General features: G+C 37.1%; 2 protein-coding genes across 2 annotated transcripts in view; one reads left to right on the top strand and one right to left on the bottom strand.

Moving 5' to 3' along the window:
* The window catches only part of LOC124162342 (protein inscuteable homolog), a 388,980-nt gene extending 379,412 nt beyond the window's left edge, over positions 1–9,568 (bottom strand). The window contains exons 1-2 of the mRNA XM_046538845.1: positions 9,401–9,568; positions 9,158–9,269 (exon numbers count right to left, since the gene is read on the bottom strand). The gene's annotated coding sequence lies outside the window, so the exon portion shown is untranslated. The remainder of the gene's footprint in view (positions 1–9,157; positions 9,270–9,400) is intronic.
* Positions 9,569–9,848: 280 nt separating this feature from the next.
* On the top strand, positions 9,849–10,887 carry LOC124162680 (40S ribosomal protein S16). The gene is made up of 5 exons (XM_046539279.1): positions 9,849–9,938; positions 10,029–10,073; positions 10,214–10,345; positions 10,509–10,623; positions 10,698–10,887. The coding sequence occupies exons 1-5, from the start codon at positions 9,930–9,932 to the stop codon at positions 10,841–10,843; spliced, it is 447 nt and encodes a 148-aa protein (XP_046395235.1). The 5' UTR covers positions 9,849–9,929; the 3' UTR covers positions 10,844–10,887.
* The last annotated feature ends 1,713 nt before the right edge of the window (positions 10,888–12,600 follow it).

The following is a 12,600-nucleotide window of genomic DNA, read 5'->3' as shown; positions in this document are numbered from 1 at the left end:
TATCATCTTTATGACTTTTATATGCTTGCTCCCATATCATCCTTTTCCACTTTACTCTGGTTCAGTAGTTTCAGAATAGTGTGAACAACTTACACAGCTTCCCTGCAGTGGATGCAGATTCAAACCACAGTTAAGATACAATTCTGAGTTAGCTTTCATCCTGAAAGGACATATCTGCAACTCACTCTCGTCATGGAATGCTGAATTGGTATACCTGTGCTAAATGTGACATTGCCATCAAACAGCACTGGAAACTTATTTCATTTGGTAAATGTCAAGAAGTGTATCACGAAACCTGCGCTGAGGTTACAAAGGTGGAGTTAAATGTTCATGAAGAACAACAAAGGTCCTGGCACTGCATTTTCTGTACTGCCAATGTGAGATCAAGGGCATACCCAGGATCAAAACTAGATGGTGGCAAGCCATGGTTGTTCAAGTTGTAGGTAAGATTTAAGCATGGAAAAGGTGAATGTAATCAACATTTTAAGGAAACTAACAGTTCTTTATTAGTTTTTAAATTATTTTGCCCCTCACTAGGTACGCCCATGTGTGAGATCTTCCCAAGTGGATGACACCCCTGTGAGAGCAGCTTCCTAAAAACCAGAGACCCAAAGCTAGTGGGGAAACCAAGTCTCTACTGAGGGAGCTGTTGGCAAGGATGAAGGCTATCCATGACAAACAAGGCGAGGCAAAGAAAACTCTTTTAAGGTGGAAGGAGTCAATAGGGAAGTTTCCTTCATCAAAGAAAACGAAAGGCATTGATTGCGATTCGTAACCCACCATTAGTGTATTCATAAAACACAAATTATTTGGTTTTTGAAATACCGGTTTTGACGAATGGCAAGGGTCAAATTTTATCCTCACTTGAAAAAGGCCAGATTGGCGCTCATGCGATTCCACTCCACGTGACGTCACAGGGACCTAGTTTCTACACGAGAGGATTGGAGTTATACATCGTCTGAGGTTACCAATGCATGCATGAGGCTCAGAGCTCAGGGAAACATGTCTTAATAATCACCTATTAAAACTGGCTTAGGTCGGAAAGTTTTCTTCGTTTGATAAGGTATTAATAAACCTTTTTTAAGCCAAGCACTACCAGCCAGTAAGGTACTCAGCTACCCGCTAGCATCCTGCGTCCCATCAGCGCTCAGAGCCTCGATCAAGGTCACCTCACAAGGCGGGAGGGGGAACCAGAAATGCGTTGCACGGACTTTTTCCCATCATTCCTACTTACGCTTCGCATTTTCGCACGCTTGAAAATTTTCACTTTTCATTTAATCGCGAAAAATAGATATTGTCATTTAAAAATCTAAAAGCGTGAAATACGTACTCCAGGAGTAATAATCTTTCGATTTAGGCAATTAAAAATACATAATAGGAAACCACCCTATTGAGGAAAATACCAAGGCAGTTACTGAACTACATGCTGGCATACAAGCTATAAATGAGCATATGATAATTTAATGTGATACTGTTCATGCTAACTTGCAAATGAGTCAGCTTAAATACTATCTTGACCAGCTTAAGCAAGACTCACTAAGAAAAGGGATGGAGATCCATGGTGCTCTCGAACAAACAGTGAATCACTTACAGCCCTTTTTGTCAAATCGGGGTGGCACTTGGCATCACATTGAACTGTTTAGATATTGATTATGTTTATGCTATTACATCACGTAATGGCACCTTACAGCCTCCCACAGTAATTGTACGCTTTTTAAAACAATGTATAGCAAAAGACCTGGTGAATGGTAGGAGAGTAAAGTGGAATTTCAAAACAATGGATCTTGAGTTTTCTAAAGAACATAGCAGCCGTATTTATGCCAACAAGTCTCGCATCCCATTCTCTAGGAAACTATGTGCACAAGCAAGGGAGCTAAAGAGAGCAGGTAAATTTAAATTCCTATGGATAGTAAATGGCAGAATTTATGTTTGCAAAGGTGAGGAGGAAGAACTCTTAACAATTACTTGCCCTGAGGATCTCTCAATATTCTCAAAATGAGTGGTGACCAAAATGAATTGATGAAGGCCTGCCACATGAATGCTCAGTCACCGTTCTGCCATATTGATGAATTTAGAGAGCATTTTTCAAATAAGCTATACCACTTAACACGTTCCGTACGGATGGTGAGAATTCTCGTCATTTTTTTCCCGAACGATCCGGACGGATGACGAAGATTCTCGTCATTTAGGCGCATCAACCTAAACAATTTTAAAGCGTACAATACGTATCCGTTAGTATGTTTTCAGTTGTTGTTCATAATTCATAATGAATTGATGCATCATAACGTTTGATTGGGTAAAGTTATATTCTAAACATTAGCTTTTTAACCACGTTTAAACCAAATAGGCACATATTTCCAATTTCGGCATTCCTAGGAATTTAAATACCCCGGTATGCAACGTGTTAATTGCTGTCTCAGAGACATGTTTGAATACTAAAATATGCTCACTTGCAGTTGAATTGGATGGATATGCATTGATTCGTAATGACAGGATTGGAAGAGTGGGTGGTGGTGTCTCTGTCTACGCCCTGAACTCCCTCACGTATCGAATCTTAAATGCCCTCACAGGTGCTCAATTCAAACCTGAATAGGTGCATGTTTGCAGCACTGGTGAGCAAGTACGGAAAAGTGCTACTAGGGGTGGTTTATCTCCCCCTGAAATCTGGTTACCTGAGTGAAGGGTTCGAGACCTGTTGGCTGACCTTTTTACCATTATACACAAATGTTATGTCGTGTAGTGATTTCAACTGTGATATGCTAAATAAACCATACGATTATGCTTATTTGAATGATCTAATTTTTTTCTGTGAGCTTTCGCTGTTACAATTCAAACTTACTCATAATGTAGCAAAAAGTACTTTCATCGATCTGCTTATTGTGGATGATATTGATGAAGTCTTAGAATATGGCCAGCATCCAATCTCATTTCTTTCTAAACATGATTTCTTACATCAAGTGCTAGTTTAAGTTGAATGTTTAGATATCTATAGAGTTGAGTTCACAAGATATAGGTCACAGAGATCACTGTAAGCTCCGAGAAGATTTCCCAATACTGAACTGGACTGAGTTTTTTAATTCTTATTGTGTTAATTCCAAAGTTCCAAAGTTGAGATTTTCAACAAAAAAGTAACAAAGATGCTTGATGTTCACGCCCCACTGACAAATTGATTATTCTGATAGTGTAACTAACTTAGGAGTAACACTAAATAAAACCTTATCATGGTATGAATATATAAAATCTATTTCACATAGGATCTTTTAGACTCTATATCAGTTAAAACTATTTAGACACCTTATCTCAGTCCTTCTTCGCCAAAAATTAGTTGATACTCTCGTTGTATTAGTTCATTTGTAAGGTCAGAATATACCACAGAGCAATAGTCTATATGTGGGCCGGCCCACATATAGACTATTGCTCTGTGGTATATTCTGACCTTACAAATGAACTAATATGAAACTCCAGAGGATTCAGAACTCCTGCAAAAGGTATATTTTTGACATCACATATTATGAACATGTGACACCATACTTTGAAAAACTAATATGGTTAAAAATACAAAGCAGGTGCTTACTTAGTAAGACAACATTCATATACAAGTTACTGACAACAGAACTTCCCACATATTAACACCAAAATGTACAATAAAACGCTTGAACAAATAAATGTCCAACACGTCACATGAAATAACTTTACCTATACATACCACACTATCGAACATCTGTCTATGTTAAGTCTTCCCATGTCACCTCTTGCATAGCATGGAATCAATTGTGGGACAATGTATAAAAAGGTAGAAATACAAGTCAATTCAAACAGAAATGTGTACAATGAAATATTGCTACACGTGAATTAAATATTGTAAGTGAACAGAATATTGTTCTACAGTTAATAAAATCATTCATTTATGTGTGTATTCATTCATTTGCCTTACTGATAAACATTTTGTTATACATATTTGGTCAAGCATTATGTTGCATTCTGTATTATCGATGTTTCATGTAAACCTACACATTGTACGTAATATTTTGGCTCTAAAATGTTTATGATCATGTATGTTCCTAAGGGACACACTTGTCCCAGGATAATTAATTTCATTTTCTAATTCTAAAGCTACCCTTCATTGACTTTCCTCCCCACCACCCTCTATAATCCTATGACCATTACATACTTAGATACACAGTCTCATTGTTACGTGAAAGAACCACCAGTTCTGCTTCCCTAATGTATTTTCATTTCTTCTATTGAGAATTTTCTATCACTGAGGACACAGATGCCTGGGACCAGTAGGGGATCCAGGATGGGGACAAGGGGGGGCTAAGTATAGGGTAAACTCCCTGAAGTATTGCGGATCCAAACAAAAATTACCATTCTATCTAGTGTAAATTAGATGTCCAAGGGGAGCTACAGCCCCCTTAGCCCCCCCCCCCCCCCCCCCCCATAGATCCACCACTGCCTGGGACTGTCCAGGTTGTTAACACATTCAGTGCGGATGACATATATATATGTCATGAGGGCTTTTCCACTCAGGCGGATGACATAAATGTATGTCTTTGGGAGTACGTTTTTCCGCTGGTCACTAGGGTGCTCCGAGCGCGCCTAGCGTTACTTTTTCACCCTCCCGCAGTTCGAGATTGACCTTACACCATTGCGGAAGTGTCCGTTTCTAGTTCTACGTGTTCCTTCATTTTTAGTGTTTTTTTGTTTACTTTACTGCTGTTTTTGGAACAATTTGGCTGGTTGAGATTTTTCTTTTCATTTTCATTGTCTCTTTTTCATCATTCTTATCGTAAATATCATAATCATGTCTTACATATGGATTATTTTTTTTTAATTTGTTTTTTTACCTTCATTTTTAATTTATTCATATTTTATGCGCTATCACAAAAATTATGATTAGACTAACTTTTTTATTAAAGATATTTATCCCCGTTTCATACTCACTACATTATAAAAAAATTATCTTAGTGCGGTGCTTCAGTTAATGATGTTATATTTGAATTTCTTTTGCTAGGAACATTTTTTATTAATGCAAATTACGTTTGTCTTGGGTGATTTTTTTTTCGGTCTTTTTTCTACTTTTACGGCATATTTTCTCATTCGTTTCCCTAGGTCAATTACCAATCCTCTATTCATTTCGATTTTATTTCATTTTCTGAGTTATTCATATGTGTTGGGTTAGTTGCAGATTTTCTTCCTTGTCATAAAAAAATAACATATTAATGGCGTATGCAACACTGCACTACATTATTTACAGTATTGGTCTGTATTTTTTTACTCGTTTATTTGTTTCCTTAGCTTTGTAAACGAAATTGCGGAAAAAAATAGACTCAGAGGTATTTTAAGCATTACGGCATTTAACCATTATTTATTCCCTTGAAATAGTATTTTTATCTTATTTTTTAATTTATTCATATCATATGTGCAACCACAAAAATTATTATCAGACTTAGTTTTTGTTAATAACGTGTATTCCCGTCTCAAAACTTACTATTTTATTCCAAAATGTTTCCATGGGGTCCATAAGGTCGTACTTTATTAATAATTTTAAAATAATTATTGCAAATTACGTTTTTTACATAATTTGGGTTGTTTTCCTAATTTTACATCATATTTTCTCAGTCATTGCTCCGCATCAATTACTTGTCCTCTGATCATTATGGTGTTTTCATTTTGTAGGTCATTAATACATTCTAGTGTTAGTTACATATATAGTCTTAATTTTCATAAAAACTAACATATTAATCACATATGCAATACTCCATTACACTAATAGTACTATTTTGCTGGATAATTTTTAAGGCTCAAGGTTGGAGTCCCTCCCTACCAGCGGCACTCCCAGAGATTATTTCAACTTGCAAATGATATTTTCTTTGAAATTAATCCTCTCATAGACGTTGAAAAATGCAGAAAGCATTTTCCTCCGAAATCCTTCACCAAGGGCCTTCACTAAGGGCCTTCACTAAGGGCATAATGGATTGGAAGCTGTTGGACAGGGAGAACTGGAAACTTGGCTGGGCCTTCTTCTCCACATGGGCGCAATTAGGGTTAACACGATCTCTAACGATTGGAGGTCAGAATTAGTGTGAGTACCGATATTCGGGAGAAAATGTGCCGTGATAGGTTTTTAGGAATGATGCAGGCTCTTCATTTCTCCGCTAACCGTGAAGGCATCCGTAGGACAGTGACTGCAATTTGCCCAGAATGTGAAGGTCAACCAGGGCACTATCTAAGGCCTTGCTTTCAAATATATCATAAACATTTGTGAGAATTTTTATTGAAATGTTTCAATTTTGCAATAACTCTGAGGTATAGATTTAAAAAAATGTTTATCCCATAAATTTATATTTTTCTTGCCGTTCATTGTGTGTTCTACTTCTGTGACTTGAAAAAATTAAATCTACGGCCGTTGAAACAAAAAAAATACACGTAAAGACTAATTCCAAGATATTTCCGTCATTAACCTTAGGAATCAATGGTAGAAGAAGTATTATAAACGGAAATATGAAAAGTTCACTCCTTCATACAAGGAAAATGGCATGTGTGTAATGCGGGTTGCGTGACTTGTCAATTACTGGTGACAGGTGGCATACATGTATGTCATTAGGGTTTTTTACAAATTGCTTGAATTAGAAACAAAAAAAATTGCAAATTCTGTTGTATTACTTCCAAGACCACAGTTATGAAGGAAAATCACCCATCCGTCACTGGAGGTTTCGGTGAAAATATCATCCGCATTGAATGTGTTAATAGCCAGAGAGGACTCAATATGTAATGGATATACATGAATGTTTAAAGTGCTAGGAGCTTAGCACAGTATATATGTTAAAATGTAAATAATATTACTATATATACATATATGTATAATAAGATGGTAAGGAAAATCACTACTAGAGTTTTACAATAATGATGACTTCTCTCGACTTTCCATGACTTTCTAGACAAGGAAATTTCCAGACTTTTCAAGTTCCTCAGAAGAACGGCCACCCTGATTTGAATATTGTGCTCCTCAAAACCGACTTCTCAAAACACTGCAATTACCAAATCTCTATGCACTACCATTTCTTCTCAAAGAGACTTTGAGGTATTAACTGCTTGCACTGAACTTGTCATGAACTTACGATGCCAAATCGCAAAATGACGTGTGTAGCTCGTCATCAGATTTTCATAATTTTATTACCATTTAGAGGAACAATGTCAATGTTTTGAAAGTTTAACTAAACATCTTGCATAAAGGACTCATATTTCATGAAATATGATACATTGAAAGGAATAAAATGATTTTATTAGAGTAGCAAGAGCTGTGTTCTCCATGTTCTTACAGGAAGAAGATTAGTTTGTGAATAAAATAAAATTATGATCACTTTTTATTTCACTGTTCTACATTGACTGCAAATACAAAATATCATTTCATTACCTGCCATTTCATATAAAAAGGACCACAGAAAAAATTAATGGAGGATAGGAGCACAATATTCACAAAATAAATTTAAGTGGAAGGGGTTAACTGTCACTGAAATAGCGTCATTGATCATAATGTAAAGTATCTCTTTATTTCACCATTTACAGTTATTTGCAAACAGTCCAAACTACGGAACAATATAGGATAGCTATGCAAAATTATGAATGTATTGCAACACAACTCAGCTACCTCCATCAAATGCATTTTCAAAATATATTATGTAAGGTAACACTTCCAAGTTAAATTAAGTCCTTAAGAAGTAAAAGGACCAGCAGGAAAAAACTTAAGTTCTTACCTGCTAGGGTCCTCATCACTGCACATGATCTGGAGTTGACTTTACCTTTCCTAAATCCCTAATAACAGCCACCAAAGGGTAGGATCAAAAATCAGAAGGACTGAATTCATTCTAATTTTTTTATCGAATCGATCAGAAAAAAAACATTAGTATTCTTAGAAGTATCACCCTTGTGCTTCAACACAACACATATACAGTGATTCCCACAGCATGCATGCCTTATCAAACTTGCTTTCCAGTATCCCCCTCAGAGATGCTGTTATAGCCCCTTAGACGTAATCTGTGGATCTGTTTCAGTTACCCTCAAGTCTTGCTTGAACTGAGTAAAGAGGAAGAAGTCTAATATATGGTACCGGATGCGGACTGCATGGGGTTAGGCTATGTAGTAACCCTGTGCTTGGCCAAAAACTTCCTCACCAGCTGGGCGGTGTGGCACGGCATATTGTAGTGGTGATGCCTCCAACAAACGTCGATTGTTGTTGCACGCAGAAGACACCTTTGCTCAACCTGACAAGCTCATCTACGTAAGAACTTGCATTCACAGTCCATCCAGAGGTTACAAACTTCCTCTGAACCACACCATGACTTTAACAGGGTGGTTTCCTATTATTTTTTTATAGACTAAATCGAAATATTATAACTCCTAGAGTACGTATTTAATGCTTTTGAAAATTTTCAAGGGTACGAAAACGCGACGGCTAAGTATGAATGCTGGGAAAAGCCCATATGACGTCATTCTGGTTCCAGCTGCCACCGTGTGAGGCCACCTTGGTGCGAGGATATGAGCACCGCTGTGATGCAGGCTGCTAGCAGGTAGCGCTTGGCTTAAATGAGGATTATTAATACCCTATCAAACGAAGGAAACTTTCCGACCTTAGGCAATTCTAATAGGCGATTATTAAGTGATGTTTCCCAGAGCTCTGTGCCTCATGCATGCATTAGTAGTCTCAGATGATGTAAAACTCCTGACTACTCGTATAGCATCTAGGTCCCTGTGACGCCACGTGGAGTGGCATAGCGTGGGTGCCAATCTGGCCTTTTTCAAATGAGGTTAAAATTGGCCATTAACATATTCACCTGAAATGGGATTTCTAAAACCAAATAATTTGCATATTATGAATACACTAATGGTGGGTAAAAAATCGCAATCAATGCCTTTCGTTTTCTTTGATGAAGGAAACTACCCTATTTGGCCACATTCTTTAGTCCTTGAAGTTGACTGGTGCCGGCACACTGGTCGTTTTCAATGAGGTCCCTCCCCTCCTGCTGCAGCTAATGCCACTCAAACAATGCTGAACAGCTCATGACAGCATCCCTGCAGTCATCTTTAATCATTCAAAACTTTTTATCATGAAGAAGTGTTCACATTCCCATTAAACAAGAATGCTAAATATACTTACCACATACCCGCGACAAAGATAGGCTTCTGTAAGATTGCCGACTCCTAGGTAAAAATTGAAGTAAAAACTTTCGGGTGAAGGTCGAGATGGCCACGAAAAAAAGTCCTTTCCACTGTAAAATGAAACAACATTCAGTCATCAGCAGTACAAATGTTTCAGGATTCTTCGGAATGGATGTTATCCAGATGGTAAACAAATACAAGAGCAATGATCTCCGAACATAGTTAAGCATTATGTATTTACCAATATTTGTTGAGGGGACTTGTTGTTACTTTTACTGGCATTGTGCCGCCACCAAACCGGCATGATTTTCCATTTTAACGAAACGGAACAATTCAACTTAACTAAAAGGATATCAGATGTTTATCTAAACAAAAGCAACTTTAGTACACACTTTTTTTCTACTCATCGTTGCAGTGAGGTAGAATTTATGTACCCGAATTTATTGCCAATTAACTAGGAAATTCTATCAAAGGATGTAGTCACGAAAGTTAACCACCTAAAACTCGCGCCATTCTCTTGAGATTTTCCAGCGTTGTCATTGGGTGTTAGCTATTACTGGTCATTTCATAGCTTTATTGTTTCCATAATGCATTTTCAAAATAAATCACTATAAAAATAAACTTTAATTAATATTAGAGGTTAATATTTGGCTAAATTATTCTTTTAAAAATTTTATAAATAAATTACTAAAAACTGATGATCGTGTTTTGACTACCCATCTGCTCTTCCGGTTAGCAAGTTTCCTGTACCTCTTCAGCGACTTGGCAAAATGAGTAAGGTGAGCATTGAAATCTTTGAGAAATGAATGTTTTTAACGGTAGCTTTTGTAATTCATTTTTGTCTCTATTGCTCATTTTATTAATTTCAGACACCAAAGGAGCCTATTCAGGCCGTCCAGGTCTTCGGTAGGAAGGTAAGTTTTTTCTTGTGAAACGCGTTTATAAACCACATGGCGAAGTGTGTTCGGCGCCCGTTGACATGTATGCATGTGTGGATATTTATGTTTGTTAAGTTCGTCGTGTTAACATTTTGCTCTATCCATTGCAATTTTAGAAAACCGCCACAGCGGTTGCTTACTGTAAAAGAGGAAATGGCGTGTTGAAAGTTAATGGTCGTCCCTTGGAAATGATAGAACCCCGTGTTCTTCAGTATAAGTTACAGGAACCCATCCTTCTTCTTGGAAAGGTGAGTAATATCGATGGTAATTACACATAGTTCGTAACAGTGATGAGTCAAATTATCCCGAATATGAATTTGGATGATATACCCTCGTGTAACTGATTACATACATCGGTGGTCGGCATGTACTCGCGTATTGTGACGTTATTAACATAAGTTTCTGTTACAGGAACGCTTCGCTGGAGTCGATATTAGGGTGCGAGTTAATGGTGGTGGTCACGTAGCCCAAATATATGCCATCAGGCAGGCTATTTCAAAGGCATTGGTTTCTTACTACCAGAAATGTAAGTATAGTTTGAACACCAAACGTAGTTTCAATGTAACTGCTTTTCCTTACGCTATCCCTTCTTTTCCGCAGATGTTGACGAGGCATCGAAGAAGGAAATCAAGGACATTTTAATTCAATACGACAGAACACTGCTAGTTGCAGATCCAAGGCGGTGCGAGCCTAAGAAGTTCGGTGGTCCAGGTGCTCGTGCTAGGTACCAGAAATCGTACCGTTAAATACAGTGTATGTATTTGTTTTGTCAATAAACCATAAAAAGTGATAAATAGCTTATTCTTTGCTTTGCGTTAAGTTTCCGTTTCCTCAGACCGTCTTTACCTTAGTTCTGTTCTCTTAGCGTTTGAAATTCGATTTTCTTTCTATGAGCTGACGATTTAAGAACCGATAATCTGTGAAGAAAAAATTAGTCTTCCAGCTCTTGCATTGGTGTTCTCAAACAGTACGGAACATTTTTAATTTCGTTAGGATTCAAGTCATATTTTATATAATCGAAAGTGATGGGAATTTCAATTCACGTTGTTGGTGATATGAGATATATGCTGTTTCTTAGTTCGTTGAAGCTCTGACTTATGCCGTTCTTAGTTCTCCAGTTGTATTTTGATGTTACTCAGGGAAATAGTTGAATGCTTAGTGAATCTCATAAGTGTATGAGGTTATGGTCATTTTAGTACAAATATCAGATTAAGCTATTTTTCACAATGATTATACTGGTATGTCAATGGAAAATTACATCATTGAATAACTCCAGCCTTCATTTGGGAAATATACCTGGTATTTCAATTTAGTAGTTGCTAGTAAACTCAATTTTGTAGATTCTGTTCTCTGTGAAAAACTGTGGTGGCCCTATTCATTATGCCTAGGAGATGTTTTGATTGTTTCTCGTCTGGGTTTGGCTGCTACTTGTTCAACTGCGTAGGTATCTGTAACCATACATTGAGATAGTAGACTATTTGCACCTGCAAGAATTAAACTTAATTAACAATGTCGTACGTGGAGTTTCTGTGACTGCAATGGTGAATGATTCCAGTTTCTCGTGGTGGAATATTGTAAATAACACAAGTTGCTGCTACGCACTGAAAGCAGTTTCACTACTGTGTTCGTCCTCTTAAAGACCAATTATTTAAATTGATTTTCATATCATAGAACTTATATATGAAGCTCACCTGTGTAAGGATGTTGAGGATCTTGCTTCATCCTTAATCTCACTGATCATTTTTCCACACCTCAGAGGGTAAGCTCAAGCATTAACCATATGGGGGCAAAGAATAGTATCCTTTCCTGATTATTTGTCAATTTCTATCTAATCATTTTTTCTGCACCTGTTTTATGATTTATTTATTGCCCTCTATACCTGCTTTTGATTGTGGCAAAATTTTAACACTATTTGAAGAGGGATGTACCCAAAGGTCAAATTAGTGATAAGAGTAACTAATGTTTGAGCTATCACTGAAACTCATTTTAAGTGATCACTCAAGTGCTAGTTGAAGCAGTCCCCTTCAAGGGATTGAAAGAGTGATCATGTAAGTCACGATTAAGTGATTAATTTAAGATTAATTTATCCATTACAAAACGTGAGTAGTAAACATGTTATCATCCTTACTGGTGAAAAATCATCTTCAATTACTCTAAATTCATCTCCTTCTATAGTAGTGCCTTGGATATCAACTCTGGAATTCACCGACTTGCCAAAATCAATTTGGTAATTATCTGCTTTGCTAGAATTATTCCCACACAATGCTTCAGCACTCGCTGGCTCTCAAGTGTTCTTAAGCTTTCAATCCTTGCATCATATGGCAAGGGGTAGACTTAGGCTACTCGTTAAGAATGGGTTCACGCTGAGTGATTTGGCTGAACGAGCCGAGTCATGCATGTAGAATAGGCATTACTTTTGGGATTACCCTTGTAGTAATAACTATGCCAACACCCACATGAAATTTGTGGAGGAATCTGTGATTGCAGAAGAGTTATTTATATG

Source organism: Ischnura elegans, chromosome 7 (assembly GCF_921293095.1).
Source record: "Ischnura elegans chromosome 7, ioIscEleg1.1, whole genome shotgun sequence".
NCBI classification, from domain to species: Eukaryota; Metazoa; Arthropoda; class Insecta; order Odonata; family Coenagrionidae; genus Ischnura; species Ischnura elegans.
The sequence above is the reverse complement of the archived record's forward strand: the minus strand, read 5'-3'. Positions and strand labels throughout refer to the sequence as shown.